At 43.9% G+C, this 22951-nt stretch overlaps 1 protein-coding gene across 1 annotated transcript in view; it reads right to left on the bottom strand.

The window, feature by feature from the left end:
- Positions 1-22951, bottom strand: part of LOC135289186 (transitional endoplasmic reticulum ATPase-like) — a 61918-nt gene that overhangs the window by 25581 nt on the left and 13386 nt on the right. Inside the window, exons 4-12 of the mRNA XM_064402622.1 lie at positions 20894-21036; positions 19277-19407; positions 17432-17563; positions 16884-16986; positions 10722-10855; positions 10318-10453; positions 9218-9330; positions 8489-8653; positions 8256-8378 (exon numbers count right to left, since the gene is read on the bottom strand). Of these exons, the coding sequence (XP_064258692.1) occupies positions 8256-8378; positions 8489-8653; positions 9218-9330; positions 10318-10453; positions 10722-10855; positions 16884-16986; positions 17432-17563; positions 19277-19407; positions 20894-21036 (1180 nt within the window). The remainder of the gene's footprint in view (positions 1-8255; positions 8379-8488; positions 8654-9217; positions 9331-10317; positions 10454-10721; positions 10856-16883; positions 16987-17431; positions 17564-19276; positions 19408-20893; positions 21037-22951) is intronic.

Raw genomic sequence — 22951 nt, forward strand, 5'->3', positions numbered from 1 at the left:
GCCCTCCAAGCCAAGGAGCTGGGTAAGGCTTTAAGCAAAGCAGTAATATATCTTAGTTTTGAGATCTCACAGGAAAAAAAGAAGCTTGGGAAGCAGCTGAAAAGAAGCCATTTGTCAGACTCCAGAGCAAAGGACTACAAGCCTACTTAGGTATGGCCAGATGGTGTCAGTTATGGATTGACAGTTATGGAGTACTGGCAAAACCCTTGCATTATCCTCCACCAAAAAATACTTTGTTTGGATTCCTGAGAGTCAGAGGGTCTTTGAAGCCCTAAAAGAACCTTAATGACAATACCTGCACTGTGACTCTCACCTTTGAACCAAACCATTTGAGTTATCTGGGCATGAAAAGATGCACCTGGCACTAGGGGGACTGGTGCAGCATTTGGGGTCATGGAAGCAGCCTGTCCAAACAATTGGAACAAAAAGGAAGACATTGGATATCGCCAGCAGGATGCTGAAATACCAGCAGGACAATGTTGAGCTGCTTAAGGTAGCCACTGCTTTGAACTCAGCCATGTTTCTCCAGGCTTCAGAAGAAGCCCAGAGACCTTTGTACCATGACTGCCTGGTAACCATTGGACAAGTGTGTTCTGGCAGACTGGATCTCAAGAACAATCCCATCCAGGACCAGGAACTGCACCTATACACCAGTGGGAGCAGCATGGTACAAAACAGAAAATGGGCAGCTGGGTATGCAATGGGAACCTCGACCCAGACAAGAGAAGCCCAGGCTTTACCTTTTAACACATCAGCACAAAAAGCTTAAGTAATGACTTTACAATGAGTGCTAGATATCACTGAAAGAGTAAACAGATGGACTGATTTAAAATATGCTTTTGGAATAATACACATCCATGAAACCAAATGGAAGGAAAGGAGATTGTTATTGGCACAGAGGTCTCCTATTAAGTACAAAGAAAAAATTGGTCAACTACTACAGTGTGCAAAACTCAGAAGAAGTGGCCATGATGCCCTTGTAAAGCCCATCAGTTTGGAGACTCCCCAGTTAATACAGGGAATCATTTAGCTGCCAAAACAACTAAAGAGGTTGCTGGAAAAGGTATCCTTGCACTAATACCAAGCAAAAAGTTGAATGTCTGGGAACAAAAACAAAATTATAGTAATCAGGACAGGCAGTTAGCCCCATCATTAGAAGCTATGGGAAATCCCAGCAGGTGATTGGTAACCTCATGTGGGCAGGTAATTGTACTTCCACAATTAATGTATAAGATAACAGAACTAAAACATCAGGAAACACATCAGGAAACAGAAAATATGGTAACTAGTTTATCAAGGAACATAGTTAGCACAAAGATGACAGAAAATAATAGATTAGTTGTTGAAAAATGTGTGATTTGTTTTGCAAAATAATCCCAAGAAAGGAAAAAGGCCACCATCGGGATAGTAAAACAGGGGAATTCACTAGGTGATAATTGGCAAATTGATTTTGAAGAACTGCCCAGGCAGAATGGGGACTGGTACATTTTGGTATTGGTAGATACTTCTTCTGGATGGCCAGAAGCTTTCCCGTGTTGCACCAACAAGTCTCAAAAGTTTTGCTGAAATTAATATTTAATAGCACTGGAACTAACTCTTTTAAAAGGTACAACACTGTCAACAGATCATTTGGGCTAGACTTGCTTGTACATCCTTTCTGACCAGGAGATAGAGTGTGTATCAGAACCTTGAATTTTGGACCAATCCAGGAGAAGTGGAAGGGACCATATCAAGTCCTCCTGGTAACCTACACTGCACTCAAGGTAAAAGGAATCGAGCCCTGGCTTCATCACGTGGGTAAAACCAGCAACCACACATTAAACACAGCAGATACAAAACTGACTAAGATCTTGGAGTTTTTTCATCTAAATCCTATAGTTTTAGGTATAGAATGTGATTTTCTAGGGGGATGCTATTTATTTGACGTAGATGAAGATGATAAATAATTGCATATTTATAATAATAATAGAAACTATGATCTTAAATTCTTGGAAGGGGAATATGGTCCTAAAGTCAGATTACAGAATGTAACTTCTATAACAGCTTGTTTACCAATACCAACCTCTGCAGAAAATCCAGTTCTGTGGGGAACTTTAGTCAGCAATTTGACAAAAATCTGGGAACACATGAGAAGGATACGAAAACTATAGTGGGATGGATATAAAAATCCATCTTTATTCCTCAAACATTACCTTTAGGAACAGACTAGCTATACACAATTTGACTGCAAATGGAAGCTTTAGCAAATACAACTCAATTGGGGTTTGCTGAAATAAATGACCAATTGCAAGGCACAACTAAAATGACCTTACAAAACAGATTGGCTTTAGATCTATTGCTACTACATGAACATGGAGTATGTGGATAGTTGAATTTAAACAACAATATTTGTTGTGTGCACATTCTGAATGTGACTGCTAAATTGGATGATCAGATAGGATAAAATCAGTTGCTGCATCTAGCAGAAAATTAGGGACAAAATTAAAAAGTGTAACTGGTTAAATAAAATATTTAAAGGACTTGCATTTTCTCTGAGTGATTGGTTGGCCTCACTTTTGCAAAGCATAATTGTGATCATAGTAATAATTGTGATTATGATGTTTGCTTTAAGCTGCATAAAAAACATGATTGCTAATGCAATGCAAGGAACTCATATGATGTTATTAAAAATCAAAGTGAGGCTTATGAAGGTTTAAAAAGACAAGCTTCACAAGCCTCAAAGGGGGGAATGTTACCAGATGAAAAATTGTCTACACCTGGTGAGCTAACACAATGCTCGTTCTTCAAAACCCACTGGCCTATGGAACTGCAAAATGCCCATTGTGTAAGAAGGAGAACTGGAAGTTCACCAGTCCCAGTGCCCTGCCAACTTGACCAGGTCAGGTATTACATCAGGGTCCCTCAATTACTAGAGACCATCAAAGAAATCCCCAGGACAAAAGACACAGAAAAGGGGAGGAAAAATATGTTAATGATTTCAGGAAAAATATTATCATATGTATGTTTATTCTGGGACAATCAATGAATATATATGTAAAATACAGTATATAAACAGAAACTTTCCTGTACTCACTGTACCCAACTTTAGGAAGAGCTATCCCCTCATGCATCTGGCCAAATAAAGAATGCCTGCTTCTAAATGCTGCATTGGTGTTAAGGAGATTTTTATTTTACCAAATTTTTGGTAACAGAATTACGTGCTGCTTGACCTCATACTAACAAACGGGGAAGGCCTTTTTGGAGATGTAAAGGTTGGCGGCAGCCTTGGCTGTAGTGACCATGAGATTGACGAGTTCAGTATCATGGGAGGAAGAAGCAGGGCAGCAAGTAAGATTGTAACCATGGACTCCAGAAGAGCCAACTTTAGCCTCTTCAGGGATCTTCTTGGAAGAATCCCATGGGAATAAGTCCTACAGGGAAAAGGAGTCCAAGAGACTTGGTCAATATCCTCCCGGCTCAAGAATGGTACATGCCAATGAGCAAGAAATCAGGCAAAGGGGACCCAAGCAAAAGCAGGAAACACAAGAGATGGAAGCAGGGTCAGGCCACTTGGACTGAATATAAAGAGGTTGTTAGAGTAAGTAGAAATGAGACAAGGAAGGCCAAGGCCCATCTGGAATTAAAACTGGCCAAGGATGTCAAGGACAACAAGAAGGGTTTCTTCCTTCATCAGTAACAAAAGGAAAACTAAGGATAATGTGAGACCATTAGTAAATGGAGAGGGGACCCTGGTGACAGAGAATGCAGAGAAGGCAAAGTTACTGAACATCTTCTTTGCATCACTCTTCACTGACAAGACCAGCCCTCAGGGATCTCTGACCCAGGGGACTAGGGTAAAGGAATGTTGGAAGGAAGACTTTCCCTTGGTCAAAGAGAGTTGGGTCAGAGAACACCTAAACAAACTTGATATCCACAAGTCTGTGGGCCCTGATGGGATGCATCCATGAGTGCTGAGAGAGCTAATGGACACCAGAGCGAGGCTGCTCACAATCATCTTTGAAAGGTTGTGGTGATCAAGAGAGGTGCCTGAAGACTGGAAGAAAGCAAATGTCACCCCAGTCTTCACAAAGGGCAAGCAAGAGGACCCAGGGATCTATCAGCCAGTCAGCCTCACCTCAATCCCTGGAAAGGTAATGGAGTTCCTCATTCTGGAGGCCATCTCTATCCACATGGATGACAAGAAGGTGATCAGGAGTAGTCAGCATGGATTCACTAAAAGGAAATCATGCTTGACCAACCTGATTGCCTTCTATGATGAAACAACTACATGGATGGATGAGGGGAGAGCAGTGGATAGTCTACCTTGACTTCAGCAAGGCTTTTGGCACTGTCTCTCACAACATCCTCATAGGCAAACTCAGGAAGTGTGGACTGGATGAGTGGACAGAGGTGCATTGAGAACTAGCTGAATGGCAGATCCCAGAGGGCTGTAATCAGTGGCATAGGGTCTAGTTGGAGGCCTGTCACTAGTGGTGCTTCTCAAGGTTCAATACTGGGCCCAGTATTGTTTAACTTGTTCACCAATAACTTGGATGAAGGGGTAGATGCCTCCCTAGCAAGTTCGCTGACAACACAAAGCTGGGAGGAGTGGCCAATACCCCAGAGTGCTGTGCAGGCATTCAGAAGGACCTTGACAGGTTGGAGAGATGGGCAGAGAAGAACTGTCTGAAGTTCAACAAAGGCAAATGCAGGGGCCTGTGCCTGGGGAAGAATAACCTCAGGCACTGGTATAGGCTGGGGGTGACCTGCTGGAAAGCAGCTCTGCAGAGAAGGACCTGGAGGTCCTAGTGGACACCAAGTTGTCCATGAGCCAGCAGTGCCCTTGTGGCCAAGAAGGCAAATGGGATCCTGGGGTGCATTAAGAAGAGCATTGCCAGCAGGTCAAGGGAGGTGGTCCTGCCCATCTACTCAGCCCTGGTGAGGCTGCATCTGGAGTACTGAGTCCCATTCTGGGCTCCTTAGTACAAGAGAGACATGGAGCTCCTGAAGCAGGTCCAGTGGAGGGTGACAAAGATGATTAAGGGACTGGAACATCTTTTTTATCAGGGAAGTCTGAAGGAGCTGGGCCTGTTCAGCCTTAACAAGAGACAACTGAGAGGGGACCTCATCAGTGTGTATCTGTATCTGAAGCGAGGATCATCATGAGGATGGACCAGGCTCTTCTCAATGGTACCAAGAAGTAGGATGAGAACCAATGGACAGAAACTACAGGAAGTTCCACCTGAACATGAGGAAGAACTTCTTTACTGTGCAGGTGACTGAGCACTGGAACAGACTGCCCAGATAGGTTGTGGAGTATCCCTCAGTGGAGGTATTCAAGAACTGTCTGGATGCAGTTCTGTGACGTGCTCTGGGATAACCCTGCTTGAGCAGGGGGGTTGGACCAGATGATCCACTGCAGTCTCTTCCAACCTCAACCGTTCTGTGACTCTGCCCCTGTGCTCCGCTGTTCTGAGACCCCACCTGGAGTACTGCATCCAGTTCTAGGGCCCTCAAAATAAGGATGTAGACCTGCTGATGCAAACACAGCGGAGAGCTGATCAGAGGGCTGGAGCACCTCTCCTATAAAGATAGGCTGAGAGAGCTGGGGCTGTTCAGCCTGGAAAAGGCTCTGGGGAGATCTTAGAGCAGCCTTCCTGTACCTAAAGGGTCCCTACAAGAAAGCCAGAGCAGGATATTTTACGAGTACATATAGTGATAAGACAAGAGGGAATGGCTTCAAACCGAAGGAGGGTAGATTTAGATTGGATATTGGGAAAAAATTCTTTACTGTGAGGGTGGTGAGGCACTGGCATAGGTTGCCCAGAGAAGTTGTGGACATTCCATCCCTGGAAGTATCCAAGGCCAGGCTGGATGGGGCTCTGAGCAACCTGGTCTAGTGGAAGGTGTCTCTGTCCATGTGTATTCTGTTTGCATGGCCTGGTTTTGGTAGCGGGGGGGCTACAGGGGTGGCTTCTCTGAAAAGCTGCTAAAAGCTTCCCCCATGTCTGGCAGAACCAATCCCTGGCAGCTCCAAAGACAGATGTGCTGCTGGTCAAGGCTGGCCCAATTAGAAACAGTAGTAACGCCTCTGTGATAACATATTTAAGAAGAAAGAAAAGTTACTGCACAGATGTAATTGCAGCCAGAGAAGAGTGGGGTGAGAATATGTGAGAAGAAAAACTATGGAGACATCAAGGTCAGTAAAGAAGGAGGGGGAGGAGGTGCTCCAGGCACCAGAGCTGAGATTCCCCTGCATCCTGTGGGTAAGACTATGGTGAAGCAGGCTGTCCCCCTGCAGCCCATGGAGATCAATGGGGATGCAGAGATCCACCCGCAGCCTGTGGAGGACACCCATGCCAGAGCAGGTGGATGCCTAAGAGGAGACTGTGACCCCGTGGGAGGCCCGTGGAGAGAGGAGCCCTTGCTGGAGCAGCCTGTACTTGGACAACTGCATCCCATGGAAGAGTGATTCAAACTGTAGCAGTTTGAGGACTGTTGTCCATGGGATGGACTCACATTACAGCAGTTCACATTTAGCTGTTGCTCATGAGATGGACTCACGTTGGACAAGTTCATGGAGAACTGTCTCCCATGGCGAGGGACCCCACAGTGCAGCAAGAGAACAACTCCTCTCCATCAACAGTGGAAGAAACCACGGGTAATGGACTGATCAAAACCCCCATTCCGTCTCCTTGTACTGCTGGGGTAGGAGGTAGAGCTGGAAAGGAGGGAATGGTGGGGGGAAGGTGGTTTTTTAAGGGTTCATTTTACTTGTCATTGTCCTGCTCTGATTTTGTTAGCAATAAATTCAATTCATACTCTAATTAGAGCCTATTTTGCCCACTATGGTATTTGATGAGTGATCTCTCCCAGTCCTTGTCTCAACTCATGAACTCTTTGTTAAATTTTCTCTCCTCTGGCTGGCTGCAGAGGGGAGTGAGAGAACAGCTTTGGCAGGTGCCCGGCATTCAGCCAGGGTCAACCCACTATACCATGGCTGGAGGGTTTGGAATGATCTCTGAGGTCCTTTCCAACTCAAATAATTTTGATTTCTGGTGGGTTAAACACAAGAGTCTGCCTGTTCAGTGCCACTGGTGTTTTTAAATGGGCAGTGGTTTAAAAAGCATCACAGCTAAATTGTAAAGCCTATGAACGAAGTGCCAGTTCAGGTAGTTTTCCAGCACATTTAACCCCAACTTCAGTCTGCCCTGCAAAAGCAAATGAGAACAGCTAGCTCATTATCTAACCTATTTTCTCTGCCCTCCAAAGACAGTCAAGATGTCTGATGTGAGCATTTATCCTTCCAACATGATCAGAGGTGATGATTTTAATGACAGAAGTTAGATTGAAAAGTAGATTCGTTTATTCACAGACAGGCTGTTTCTACAGTGCAACTGAAAGCAGGATGTATCAAACCCAAACCACCTCAATTCCACAGACTGTTCATGACTTTGTTCCAGCTTCTCCTTTCACAGAAGGCTTCAATTACTTATCACCTCTATGCTAACACTGCTGCAAAATCAAACTTCAGAGGCTCTCTGCATGAGAATCTTCATCTACTTTCCAGCATATTAAAGCCATCACATAACAGGATTCTTGGCAGCAGTGCTATTGCTAGTCTCCACTTAAGAGAAGCAGAACTGCTGCTGTTCCTGCATGTAGCACAACACCCACCCAAGATGTCCCTGTATACTCAGCTCAGGAAAGCCTGATGCTGCTTCCCAGCACCTCCCTCTCCCCAGGTTCACTAAGATGGAACAGCATGATATTTTCCATCCATTACATGAAAATACCATATAAACTTTGCATTTACCCTGGTCACAGCCCAAACAGGAATGTGCAGAGGTTCTGAATTTTATTATTGTCCTGGTTCTGGCTAGGACAGGGTACCACCTCACGTCATGCAGGGGGCAGAGGGAGGGGGTTCCTTTCGGTCGGATAATGTGAAGCAAGCAGTTGGGGATAATGTCATGGTCCGTATGGTGAGCATTCACATGTGAATCATTCACCTGTCCTGTACACTGTTATTAATACTGTTCATTTTCTTATCTCATTGCTGTTTCCAGTAAATTGTTCTTATCTCAACCCATGATATTTACCTTTTCTGCCTCCAATTCTCCTCTCCATCCTGCCACAGGGGAGGGGGGAGTGAGTGAGCAGCATGTGGTTTGGAGTGTTTCAATGGGAACACTTAATTGGGGAATACCATTTCTAAACCATGACAATCATTATTTTTCAAGCTGACTAGGAAAAAATCTGTTGGAAACCCTTACCTGTACAAGTTCCTGGAGTTCTCTCTTTACATCTTCTAGACCACCAATATCTTCCCAGGTAACTTGTGGCACCTCCACCACAGTCTCCCTAAGAGCAGAAGGGTTGCTCTGGCTCAGAGCCCACTGTCGTTAGAAGAAACAGCATTATATCAATTCTAATATTTTATGTTCACTAGCTTCAGATAAGCAATTAGACATTGCACACAAAAGAAAGAAGGGTACTCCTCCATTACCCTGAAGTCATCCATGGTCACAGCCAGCGAGTTCATCACTTCAGCATCGATGGTTTCATCTTCTAGGTCTATGAGATCCATCTTCTTTCTGATAGCCTGAAGAGCAGCTTCTGAGCAAAGAGCAGCCAAGTCAGCACCAACATGGCCATGGGTCTCGTTTGCCACCTGAAAGCAGAGCATTAGCTATGACTCTCAGGAACACAAGCAAGCACTCTGCAAGGGCAATGCATGCTCTGGTCCCTCATTCAGAGGTGCAACAAAACTCTGAAGGACAGAAACATTAGTGCTTTGCTGCAAATTCAAGATAAGTGCTATCACATTTAGCAGCCAAAGACACTGCTGTTCTACCTCTTACTTGAGAACAAAGTTGCAACTGGAATAGATAGCGTGCAGAAAGATAACCCTGAGGACTGCAGTTCTTCATTCAGGACAGATATTAGATCCATCCAGTATTAGTACAATGTTCAGCCAGCTCTGTGAGTGCTGTTTCAGGCTTGCTTTATTTTTAAAGAGAATGCCACAGCAAACAAACACAGGACAGTGGCAAGGCACTTCCAGACTGGACTGGTACACATTTGTTTCACTTAGCCACAGCATTCTTAACTAGCAAGTGAGGATTTTTGGTCACTGGTAATCTAGTTAGGAGGAAGCTCAGAGGTCACATATTTGCTCAGTTTCATGCTGTCCTAAATGAGCAGAGGCAAGCTTTCATAACAGCATGCTACTCACCTGTTCCAGATCCACATCATCAGCCAGTTTCATATTTTTTGTGTGAATCTGCAGGATCTCCAAGCGCCCGGTGGCATCTGGGATACCAATATCTACCTCTCTGTCAAAACGACCTGGGGAGTACAAGCACACGTTGAGTTGCTGATTCTGCAAACTAAGGGAGCTATAGTTGATACCTTCCTCTGACACAGGAACTTGATGACAAGCCAGTAACAATTTCAGAAAATGCCAGAGCTTTGGGTTTCTCTGCAGCATCAATCAGCACAATAGCAGAGTCAGATCAGAGAAGGCAGAAAGGCTTACGGCCATTTAGGGAAAGTAAGACTACTGCATTAAGTAGAGTTCAGGATTATATAAACACAGAGGATTTCTGCTTTTTTCCATTCCTAATTTATAGGAAAATATGCTATCCTAACCAACACACCATGGTACATTTTTATTTATTCCTACCTTTGTGTCCACAAATACTGAGAGATTAAATTTTTCAGAACTTTCATAGCAGTACCCAAATGGTGAAAAACATGAATTGCCCCAATATCTGAGGAGGCAGGAAACTCATGTATTACTGCAATATTAACTAGGGCATGTACATCTATCATTTTCTTCTAGCTATAGCTGTGCATTCAAATGCCTCACTAGACATTTAAGAGGCCATTTTTCCTGCAAATTTTATTTTACCAACTGGTCATACAACAGATGTTCATTTACACTGCAAAGTTTTGAAAACCTGAATCTCAGAAACTACCAGATCTTTCATCAATAAAAGATAAATGGGACAATTCAGAGCCTCCTGCAACCTGAGGCATGAACAACCCCTTAAGCATTTAGTCCTGAAATAGCCTCATCTAACTGATGCAGTGAAAAAATGTGCTACCCTCTAAGTATTTTATTATTTCTACAAGTTCTAATCTAATAAAGCACGAAAGATTATACCAAAAGCTGAAATCTAGAAATTATTTCCAAACAAGTAGCTGGAAAGAAGCTTATATAACACATAAGATGCTTAATATTCATTTCTACTCAGTCTTTCCAAGGCCCCTGAAGCACAGTCCATAACAAAGTATCTGATACACAAAAAAAGAGATGGCAATTGTGGTTACCAAATCGCCTGAGAGCTGGGTCAATGCTGTTAGGTCTGTTGGTGGCTGCCATAACGATCACATGTGCTCTCTGTTTCAGTCCATCCATGAGAGTCAGCAGCTGAGACACGATGCGACGTTCCACCTCTCCGTGTGTCTGTGGAGAGAGAAAGTAATATTTAGACCAAAAGCTCTAAAACACAGCACAGGAGCTAGTACTGCACCAAAGCAGACAGATACAACAGACATGAGCTGTTAAGAAACATCGTAAACTACATCAGATTCTTCTGCTACCCAAATTCTGACATCCAACTGCTTTCAAGCATTAAGTGAAATACTGCTTTACCCTATAGTCAAATGCAGAGACTCATGCCAGCTGCTACCAAAAAGGATTCACTCCTTTATCTTCTAAAGGCTTTCTTTACCTTCTCTCTTTTAGGAGCAATAGCATCCAGTTCATCAATGAAGATGATGGCAGGAGCATTCTTCTCTGCTTCTTCAAAGGCTTTCCTCAGGTTGCTCTCAGACTCACCAGCCAGCTTGCTCATGATCTCAGGACCTAAAAAAATAGTAACTGTGGCACCCAGAAGAGAGGCAGCTAGCCCCAAAAACATGAGGCTGATTTTTTTTTTAGTACAAGGTTCACATGTATCTATATTTCAAGCCAAAGCAAATACTATCAACCAAGTTCATTAAATTTACATCTGAACAGGCAAGACCAGCATGCAGAACTATTTACTATCATCATTTCAGTGTTTTCAGTTTAACAGAATGTAACACTAGCCAATGAGCTACCATTAGCTGCCTCTTCCCTTACCCTATTTCACACTTAGTGAGCTTCTCTGAAATGTGCCACCACACACAGTTAATGCTCACAATGGAAGCAATCAAATTATATGGTGACAAGTTATCAGGGTAGGGAAAGAAAAAGCTGTAAGATACCAAAGCTGTCTATAGCACGTATTACACAGGTATGCATTTACCTCTATAAGATTTTATAAATTAGTTCCAAAAACCCAATTGTTGGGAGGAATGGGTTAAAAAGCAAAACACTGATGAGTGCTCAAGTGACCTTGCAGCTGAAAATAACCCTTCATAAGGCTGTGTGAACAGTAGCCAGCGATCCTCTGGCATGAACTAACAGTGCCAATGTTTCTGCTTGTGTGCCCCTGTGCAGGTATTGCTTCAGGGATCCCTCAGTTATTTAGGTAATGGAAATAAATTTACTCTATGTTTTAGCCATGGGTTTATGGTTGCCCTGGCTGCCTGACTATTGACTCACACACCAACTAACCAACCAACCAACCAACAGCAACAAGCCACCACCAAACAACCAACACCCCAAACCCCATCTCCTCTCAAAGAACAAATAATAAAAATGTGTAACCACATTAATCCCAGAAGGAAGGGCAGCATTCCTCAGATCTCCTACAGTTGCTGAACACTAGCGCAGGCTCACAGATTTATTCTGTTTTTACAGATTTTCCATCATGCTGAAGGGAGTGGCAATGAAAAAAAAGTATGCTTCTAAAGGATCCAAGAAAAAGAAACCTGACCTTTGGAAGTGCAAGGCTGCCAGCTGACCAAAGCAGGCCAGCTGCAGAGACGCTGGTATGAGCAGGTACTAAGAATGCTTCATTACAGGTGTCCTGGATTGTCAAGCAAATTGTATTCTATTTGCCATCTGTATGGCAGTTGTCTTCTGTTAAGTGGGAAGTTTTCCTTATCTCTTTCACAACCATTCCTCCCTCCGGGGAGACATCTGCTGATAATAGGCTATTGAATGTCACTGCATGACTCATAAAAACTATAGCATCCCATTGTGTGATGCTCTGCCCAGAGGGAAGAGCCAAGCATTCTACCCAGATATAATCTTGAGTTTCTGGAATACAAGCTTTCTGCACTGGATTTCCCAAAGGAACAGTTGCCTCTTCCACTGGATCTTCAGAGGAAGACTGCACCCTTCTGCAGGATCCCTGCTCCAACAGAACCACACCTGACACTCCAGGAGGACTGCAGCCACAATTCCAATTGGACTGCTACCAGCACCCTGACCAACAGGGTGTCAGGTTGTGTTCTGACTCTGTCAGTGTTGATTTGGTTTACTGCATTGTTTATTTTATCTTTTTTTAAATTCTCTTCCCTATTAAAGAACTGTTATTTCCTGCTCCCATATTTTTTGCCTGAGAGCCCCTTAATTTAAAATTTATAGCAATTTGGAGGGGGGGGGGGGTTTACATTTTCCATTTCAGGGGAGGCTCCTGCCTTCCTTAGCAGACACCTGTCTTTCCAAACCAAGACAACAGGTAACTCACTAATTCATGCCAGCTTTATCTACAACACTGCAGCTCAATGCTTGGGACTAGCAGACAAAGAATGCATGGCTAACTCTGACAATGTCATTTTAATTATGCAATAGAAATAAAATGTCCAGTTCATTAGTGTTAGGGATACAGTTAGTAATTTGTGCCGATAAAATATAGACTTCTATAAAGTATATGAATCAAACTGGCTGTACAAGGGGGGGGGGCTAGGGATCTCATTCTCAGGATGGCAAAACCGTGGCAGGATGGCAAGGGAATACCATGTCATTTACATATGAAGGAAACCTGGACTGCACAGGAGATGGTCGTTCACAGTGGCATGTCCCAGAGATGATGGCTCGCAAAGATACCCATCTGAGATAACATGGGCCATCAACACCTGCCACCTGAATACAGGATTCCGGGGAATCTGGGAGAAGAATTAGACAAAAGCTTTGTGCAGTTCAGACAGAAGGACAAAAGCTTTGTGCAGTTCAGACAGAAGAAAAGAACCAACTTGAATATGAAGAATTCTAAAAGGAAACAAAGAGACTCTGCCGAGGCCGGAATAAAGAGTATAAAAACTGTCCCCTCGGAGCTAGGGAGCAGCTAGCGTGGACGAAGGGGGATTTGGTTCGATAGAGGCCAAATCCACGTTCACCCAGCCTATCTCCCGGGGGTGTTGTGCTGTCAGTTTGATTATTGGCTGTCGGGACTGTATCATGGTCGTGAATAAATTCTTTTTGTTTTTCTATTAGAATTGCACATATTGCATTTTTACCTATAACAATCTTGGTGACTGTGACATGATCTGATTTAGGATTCCAGGGTCCCCTCTCGAGGTCCGGGCGGCGACCCGCGGCCGGACAAGACTGGGAGAGCTCAACTGAACCGATCGGATTACACAAACCTTTTGTAGCCTAAAAGCCACAATCAAAGGATAAAAACGGGCCCAGAGTTCTCGAGGACAGAGTTAATTCTCTGTAAAGCCAGCAATTTTTACTCGTAAAATCAACGTGCACGAAGACTCCACACGGGAAAACGAACCGTAAGTATCGTGTGGTTGAGTGAGGAGTGATCGAGTGTGTGTGCGAGATGTGATATTATCACGAAGCAAGTGTGGACCCCAAGATCGCAGTTCCACTCTTCGGTGAGGAAAGTAGTCGGTCGCGAGGGAAGCGGGTGAAAAACTTGTTAGAAAGCACACACACCAACCCAAAAACCCCGGGAAATTGGGGATGGAAGAGGGTTGTTTTATCGATCACGGGCTGGATCAGAAGGGAATGGGAATCTATCAACAATCAGGGACGATGAGACCTCACTGGATCCAGGGATAGGTAAGAGAGCTCTTCTTTTTTTTCGACTAAAAATCTGCAGATCAGTTCACTGCACGATTAGTACCGGTAATCAAGGACGTAGAAGCAGAATCTGAAAATAAAATATGCTTGGGGACTATGTTGCTAGTAGAGGAAGCAGACTATAATTTATTGGGAAGGGATTTGATGGTGAATTTGGGCATTAGCCTAATAGCTCGGGAATCGCAGCTTGTGGTAAGTTTATATAGGCTAACCATGAAGGACGAGGGAAAGATCAATCCCAAGGTGTGGCATACTAAAGGGGAGGCGGGGAAACTAGAAATGGAGCCCATACACATAGAGATTGAGAAGCCTGAAGACCCTATTAGGGTAAAACAATATCTGATACCCATGGAGGGAAGGCGGGGGTTAAAACCCATAATAGAGGATTTGATAAAGAAAGGTACTTTGGAACCGTGCATGTCGTGACATAATACTCCCTTTCTTGCTGTCTGAAAACCGGACGGAAGCTACCGTCTAGTACAAGATCTGAGGGCAGTTTATCAGCAGGACTAAGACCCTGTTTCCCACGGTTCCCAATCCATATACCCTCCTCAATAATGTGTCACCAAATGACATTTGGTATAGTGTGATTGATTTAAAAGATGCTTTTTGGACTTGTCCTCTAGCAGAAGGGAGCCGGGATTATTTTGCATTTCAATGGGAGGATCCAGAAACAAATAGTAAACAACAACTCAGATGGACTCGCCGCACCTGTTCGGCCAGGCTCTCAAGCAACTTTTAAGTGCGTTTATCCCGACAGAAGGAACCAAGTCACTACAATACGGGGACGATCTATTAATAGCAGGACCTGACAAAGGTGAGGTAAGGTCAAACACCATTGCCCTTCTAAACTTCTTAGGAAACAAGGGTCTGAAAGTCTCAAAATCCAAACTACAGTTCACGGAGCCCAAGGTAAAGTATTTAGGACACTGGCTGGTAAGAGGAAAGAAAAAGCTAGACCCTGATAGAATAGCCAGGACCATCTCCTTGCCTTCCCCTCAGTCTAAGCGGGAGGTAAGACAGGTCCTGGGACTTTTGGGATTTTGTAGGCAATGAATTGAGGGGTATAGTGAAAAGGTAAAATTTCTATATGAAAAGCTGACTATGGATAAACCCAAATGGACTGAGCAGGACGAGGAGAAATTTAGGGAACTAAAGGACTCTCTTATAGTGGCTCCGGTATTGAGCTTGCCAGATGTAAAAAGACCGTTCCAACTGTTTGGATGTAAGTAATCATACTGCTTACAGGGTGCTAACACAGGATTGGGCAGGGTCAAAGAAACCAGTAAGCTATGTGTCTAAGCTTTTGGACCCTGTCAGCAGGGGGTGGCCTACGTGCCTACAGCCTATAGTGGCCACAGCTGTGGTAGTGGAGGAGGCCAAAAAGATAACCTTTGGGGCTCTTCTAGAAGTATACACCCCACATAATGTCAGGAGCATTTTGCAGCAGAAGGCAGAAAAATGGCTCACTGATGCACGACTTCTGAAACATGAAGCTATTTTAATCCATTCCCATGACTTAGGACCACAGCAGCTCAGAATCCGGCTCAATTTCTATATGGAGAAACTCTGGGTGTACCTGCCCATGATTGTGCTGAAATCGTTCAACTGCAGACCAAGATCAGACCTGATTTGGAAGAGGAAGAATTGGAGGAAGGGGAAAAGTGGTTTGTGGATGGATCAGCCAGGGTTATCGAAGGAAAACGAAAAACAGGGTATGCAATAATAAATGGGATAACCGGAGAGACGGTGGAATCAGGTCCTTTAAATGCAGGATGGTCGGCACAGGCAACAACTTGAATATGAAGAATTCTAAAAGGAAACAAAGAGACTCTGCCGAGGCCGGAATAAAGAGTATAAAAACTGTCCCCTCGGAGCTAGGGAGCAGCTAGCGTGGACGAAGGGGGATTTGGTTCGATAGAGGCCAAATCCATGTTCACCCAGCCTATCTCCCGGGGGTGTTGTGCTGTCAGTTTGATTATTGGCTGTCGGGACTGTATCATGGTCGTGAATAAATTATTTTTGTTTTTCTATTAGAATTGCACATATTTCATTTTTACCTATAACAATTAGCATACAGTAACACCTTCCACATACTTAGAAAATATATGATAAAGACAACATATGGCTAAAAACAGTCCATTTATATCTGATATGTTGAGATATAAAGCAAGTCACTTCCCTACTGCTGCTCACTGCTATACTGTGCTATATACTTCTTTGCTTTCACCTTCATGGGTCTAAGTGACTGAAATCAGAGAAGAAAAGCATCACTCCTTAAGTACAAATGTTCAGTTATTCCAATACTGAATGTAAAATGGCACAGAAAAGCACTGAGGAAAAGTCACAGTCTGATCTTTACAGGACATAAACCAGTATCCACCCCAACTGCTACAGGTGAAGAGTGATCAATAGGAGAGTCTGGCACTTGTAGCTAAGTCCCAAGGTACTCATAGCTTTCAGGATAGTTCCCCACAATTAATGTTATATAAAACAGAACGGGTCTTGTGCTTTACTTGAGGGAAAAACAAATCCACAGCAGATCAGCTTCTTTTCTGAATGGAACATGCTGGCAGCAACAGAAACAAGTGTCCTGCACCCATATTCATAGAATAATCTCACCACTCCCAGCTCTGCCCTCAACAACATATGCGAACACTAAGCCAGACAGACTCCAGGTCCCTGTATTGCGAAGCTGTCTTTCCAATGAGCCAGCTACAAAACAATCAAGCTTAAGGGAAGTGCCACAATAGATACTTCCACAAAAATGGCCTCCAAGTGTCCGCAGATGCACACTTCAAAGAGGTAAGAAAGGATGTCAGGGAGACAGCATGGCTCTTACAAGCCCTATTGACACCATTCCTTACCATAAGATGAACAAGTGAGCACACAGCAGACCTGGGGCCAAAGCAGCCACAAAACTTACCATTGATCAGGAAGAAGAAAGCCCCTGTTTCATTGGCCACTGCTCGGGCAATCAGTGTTTTACCAGTGCCAGGAGGACCATACAGCAGGATCCCACGTGGAGGCTGAGGACAAAGGCAAGGGATTTAGGTGGTATCTGAATGCCTAAGTAGATTCACAGCAAATCTGTAAGCATTTGATAAAGCCAGTCTGAAATTGTGATGCAATCTTATGCAACAGCTGCCACATCAACATTGCTATCAACACCCTTACTACTTCACACAACACACAACAAAAACCTTGCCAGTAACTAGCAAGGCTGATTCAAAGCACCCCTCTGCTTTACAAGTTGTGAGTACTTTAATCTGTGTCCAAAACATGTAAGGAGATACTTTTCTAACACCAGCATTTAAAAAAGCCCCAAACATAAGCAAACCAAACCCCCCCCCCCAAAAAAAAAACCAAAAACCCCAAATTACTTATTCCCCTCTCAACACCTCATGAACCTCTGATATCAAGTCATCTTCAAGGGCAAGCCCACTCATCTACTTGGTGCACATGGGGACATACCTTCACCCCTATGGCCTTGAATAGAGCAGGGTGTCGGAGGGGAAGTTCCACCATTTCTTTGATTTGAGCCAGCTGCTTCCGGCAGCCACCAATGTCATCATAGCCCACTTCATTCAGCGACTCCTCTTCATCCTACCCAGGAGGAAATACATCAAACATCTGAGTTAAAACAGTAGCTCAACAATCCATCCTAGACTACAAAACCCAGGTTTTTGCTCATTGCCATTTCTTTGATGTCTTGAGTTTCTAATTTTCAAGTCTTTCTGGTATCTTCTACAACTGTTTCTTAGCTCTCTCTTCCCAGACATGAAGAGGGAAATTCCTCACTGAAGCCTACCCTCTTGAATGACAGCCTCTGCTGCCAGGGCCCCTACAGACTAGTGCAAAACAAGTTGTGTGACCCTCTGATTTGGCTAGCAAAGATGATAAGACAATGAAGCCCAGCATAAAATATACTTATTCCTTAAACTCTAAGTGGTATTTCTAACTACCTGACATACCCTAGCTACCATACAGTTCTCCAACACAGTGTTTTCTCTTGGGATTGACTCAAATTAACAGAAAATGTTACAATCCAGATGTGCAGATAAGACCACCTGCAACCAACTCTTTGAGTATAGCTCTACAGGATCCGTTCATTTGGCTGTCCAAATTTCTACTGGCCTTAGTTATCTGTAACATTAGGCCATGCTAAAATAAAATAACATAGCCTGGAATCTCAGAGGGGACCAGTCCGAGTCCCACAAACTGGAACTACTACACTTCAAGCAGGTTGCTCAGGGTCTAGCCCTACCAAGTGCTGAAGGTCTCCAGGTCTGGAGGTTCCTGCCCTCTCCAGATCTTGTTCCAGGGTTTGTAGAAGCCTTTTTCCATTGGGAATTTTCCTTGATCCAGCTTGTGTTATTGCTTCTAGTCCTGTCCCTGGGTGCAGCTCTTGGGAGAGCCTGATTATCCACACCTTCCTATCAGGCAGTTGCCAGTAACCCTGAACCTTTGCCTTCCCTTCTTCGTGCTGCATCAACTCACTCCCAGCTGTTTCTCATTCATTCTGACCTCCAGCTCCCTCATCAATTTTGGTGGCCTTAGCTGAACTTGCTCCTATCTCTGTGGTATCCTGAAGAACCCAAACTGGACTCATCTAGTGCCCAGATATGGCCTCACAAGTGTCAAATAGAGGTGAATATTTTTGAAAAGGCAGAGCTAGCTACAAACTAAGACTCAACCTGATTTGCAGGCGGTAAAAAGGCACTTACTTTATGAAGCATACAGCTACCTTAGCCCATTCCTGAGATTTCCTACTCTGTAACAGTAAGGTGGCCAAGACCTGACACACAATCCACTCAGGCTGCCTCAAGCTTGGGACACCCAAGGCTAGACACCTTAAGGGACTGGGAGGAAAAAAGAAAAAAAAAATCCATAATTTACATTTCAAATTTCTCACTGAAAAAGTACCAATTGCTTTCTTTTCACATGGCATGAAATTCAGCAACATCGTAAGCCCTCCCTGCTAGGTATCAAGGGAATTTTAGAATTAAAAGATTAATCTAAGTCCAGCATGAGATATATGGAAGCAGATGCAAAAGAGCTGCTGCCAAAGTATGGCATCTTGTCAGCAAACCTATGCACTGGTGCTATCTCAGCATATGAGGAAGGATACTGGAAGCACATTTCTCTGACTATCTTCAACAGCAGCTCATCTCCTGAAACCAGAGGTTTTAATCATTACATTCAATACACAAAATGCCAAAACAGGAACTGCAAAGACCGCTGCTCTTAAGGAGTGTCACTAAAACAGATTTCAGACAGAGGGGATTCAGTAGCACTGCACAGCAGCATTCTGCTCACCTCTCTTTTGATGGGCTCTCCCTCGCAATGGATCACTGTGTCCGGAGCCACTATGCAGTATGGGCTTGGATCTGTCTCCACCACTTTGAACTCCACTGCACGCATCCCTCCACGCACCAAGAAGATGTCACCTATAAAACCCCACATTTCAGTAGACCACTGCAAATGTCAACCCTTGTACTACCAGCAGCCCCAGAGGACAACGAAGTGGGTTACACAGGTATACACTGCCGGCATTTTTAACACTGCTCTGCATTTTAAATTCAAGAGCTGCATGTACTGTGACCACTCGAGCACCATCAAATTTCATCAAGAAACACAAACAGCAAACAAAACCAGCAAACAATAGAAAAATTATATTCTGCCTAAATACAAAACACAAAGGCAAGGCATCATGATTCTTTTCCATCCAGTTTCAATTTAACATTTCTAAAAATGGCAAAAAGCTTTGACTTAATCTAAATTAGTTTTGAAGTTATTATAACTAGACTGGTTGTCTCCAAAAACAGAATAATATATGGTACTGCACTATGAATCCTAGGTAAACTGGACTACAGAAACTGGATAAATTCAACTTGTGTACATATTGTATTAGGACCTATTTATTCCAGCAGAAGTGCTACTAGCACAACTCTAAATGTATATTTGTTTTTTATGCACTTTCCCAGTTATTAATTAAATTACTTTGGAAAAAGTGCATTTAGTCAGGGTGCCATTTAGTATATCTAACCCACTGATTAATATGTGGGCAACTCCCCAATCCCATCAAGTGGTAGCAACTCAGGAGAAAAATCTCATTAAACTGACTTCGACCTAAGCCTTTTTTGATGTCCTCCCATCCCACGTAGCAAAAAAACACAGGAGAATGTCCTGGTGTCATCTGGGATAAGAGTTCATTTTTTTCTGAGTAGCTGGTACAGTGCTGTGTTTTAGATTCAGTATGAGAATAATGCTGATAACACACTGATGGTTTTGGTTGTTGCTGAACAGTGCTTACCCTGAGACAAGGGCTTTTCAGTGTCTCATGCTCTGCCAGTGAGGAGCTGCAAAAGGAACCAGGAGGGGGCATAGCTGGGACAGTTGATCTGAACTGGCCAAAGGGATATTCCACACCATAGAATGTCATGCCCAGTATGTTAACGGGGGAATTGCCCAGGAGCCACATATTGCGGCTTGAGGATGGTCTGGGCATCAGTCAGTGGATGGTGAGCAACTGTATTGTGCATCACTTGTATCTCTTGGGTTTTATTCCTCCCTCCCTCTCTCTCTCCAATTATTAGTATTATTATAATTAATATTATTAAACTGTTCTTACCTCAACCCGTGAGTTACTTTTTTTCCAATCCTCCTCCCACTGAGAAGTAGGGAGGAGGTATGAGCAAGCAGCTGCATGGTACTTAGTTGCTGGCTGGGATTAAACCATGACAGAGAACTATCAAGCTGTTCTACCAGCCAGCAATAGATATCACTCTTTTTTCTGAAGTTTAGGAAAAAATTAAATCCACAACAGCAAAATCTTACTCTACAGTCATCAGTCTAATGCTCCATGGAGATCTGTGCAAGCTTCCAGAAATTCTTTTTATTTGGTATCAGGACTTCAATAACAGGTCCTATTACCTTTCCTGATGGGTCTGTAAGCTTCCAGGAAATATGGCTTGAGATAGACCTCAAACAGATTCCCTGTGATCCCTTCTACTGTGTCATCAATTGGTAACACATGGATACGTTTGCCATATTTCACATCTGGGCAAGGCTGGATGCTGCAACAGAAGAAAACTCCAGTTAACCATATCATGCTGGACTTAAAAAACCCAGTTTGGGAAAGGCAGTGATGTCCCTTCTCAGGCCAGTATAAATGCCAGAAAGGACCCTCCAAAGCCCTATGGAGACTTCACACGTGCATAAGAATGCTGACAAGGCAAAAATCATGCCCATCAAAGAGCTAGTCTTTTCAACACGCGCTTTCCTTCACTCCTCTCAGCCCTATCCAAAACTGCTGAAGCGTTTCGTACTATCTCCCCCCCCCGCTCTTGTGTAGCTCCCCTTTGCTGTGCCCAAGATACATTCACAAGTTACTAATGCAGCCTCAAGACCTGCAAGAGTCATGAGCTAACTTTTGTTTCAACACATGCTCCTGCACCTAGGTCAGGGCAATCCCAAGCACAAGTACAGCCTGGGTGGAGAATGGATTGAGAGCAGCCCTGCTGAGAAGGACTTAGGGGTGTTGGTGGACAAGAAGCTTGATATGACTTGGTTATGTGAACTTGCATCCCAGAAACCAACTCTGTCCTGGACTGCATCTAAAGCAGCGTGGTCAGCTGTTGGGAAGGATGAAAGTTTGACAAGAAAGTCTCACAGATATGTATGCTTAGCAGAAAGATTTTTGAATGTAGAAGCTGAGGAAGGAATAGAAATAGAAGCAAGTTTTGATATAGATGAAAAGAATTGCTGAGCCAGTCTTACTGGATAACCAAGGAAGCAAAGGGTATGTTAGATAGAAGGGGGTTTTTATGACTTAGAGCAAAGGATAAACGCACCTCAAACAAGACGCTTTTACCAAGCAGAAAGATAGCACAGGCAAACAAGTCAGCAGATGTTGCAAGTAGAAAAAAGGTCTCAGAATTTTCCACTGCAAGAAAACTGAAAAACAACTTCTAGCTTAAACTGTAATGTACTAACTTTTAGTGATTGGAGAATAGTAACATGAATATGGCAATTATAGTCGTTATGATAGGCTATAGATAAAAGTTAAGGTATAGATTGGTTCTACTGTATTAAGATGCTCAGCAAAGAAAAGTATATAATGCATTTGTAACCTAAACTAAGGGTCTCCAGGCCTGCCTGCAGATGCAGCTGACAGCTGTAGGCACAGGCTCTGTCGGCCACGACCCTGGACTGCTGTAACGTCTTGGATGTAATAAAGTGCATTTGGAAGAGCCGCCTGGAGTCCTGCATCTCTCATTTAGGCTCTTACAGTGGCGCCCACGTTTTAGTTGGCAAACTCGGACTTATTGGCAGTAAGAGACCTCCCGGTGAACTCAGTAGGAAGTGGCTGCACAGATCAGGCACCTGGAAGGAGGGTGACCGGGGCCCGGACAGGAGTTGCTGCTGGACAGTACCTGGATTGGAGCCTCTACGTACAGCGCCTGCTGCATAGCTGGACAGCAGGTGAGCACTGGGAATAATGGGGCAGAATAGGTCTGTTCCTTGGAGAGATGTGTATCAGCATTTAAAAGCTTTAATTAAGTCAAGTCCAAAAACCTTGCCTAAGCGAGAGCTCAAAGAGCTTTTAAAATGGACTATAACTCATATCCCAAATGCTGACTCTGAAGCCGTCTATACTAGAGACTTTTGGGAATCTGTGGGGGTTAAACTCTATAATGCTATCTCTCAGCGTGACAAAACAGCAGCGGAACTTCTCCCCGCTTGCCGAGTCCTTGTGGAAATCTTTGCCATGAATCCCCTGCTGCCGCGCCCCTCTCCCACCCCCATTCCACCCGCACCCTCGCAACCGCGTCCCTCCGAGCAGTCCTGGACGGCCTCTCAAACCATGAGGAAAGGGGGGGGGGGGGAGGAGAAGACTACAGCAACTGCTGATGCAGTAGGAGAGGCAGACAAAACTAATGCTAACTCGGAGAGAGGGAAATTGCTTTACTCCAAAGCCAAGAAACCCCG

The sequence above is a fragment of the Passer domesticus genome, chromosome W (assembly GCF_036417665.1).
Source record: "Passer domesticus isolate bPasDom1 chromosome W, bPasDom1.hap1, whole genome shotgun sequence".
NCBI lineage: Eukaryota > Metazoa > Chordata > Aves > Passeriformes > Passeridae > Passer > Passer domesticus.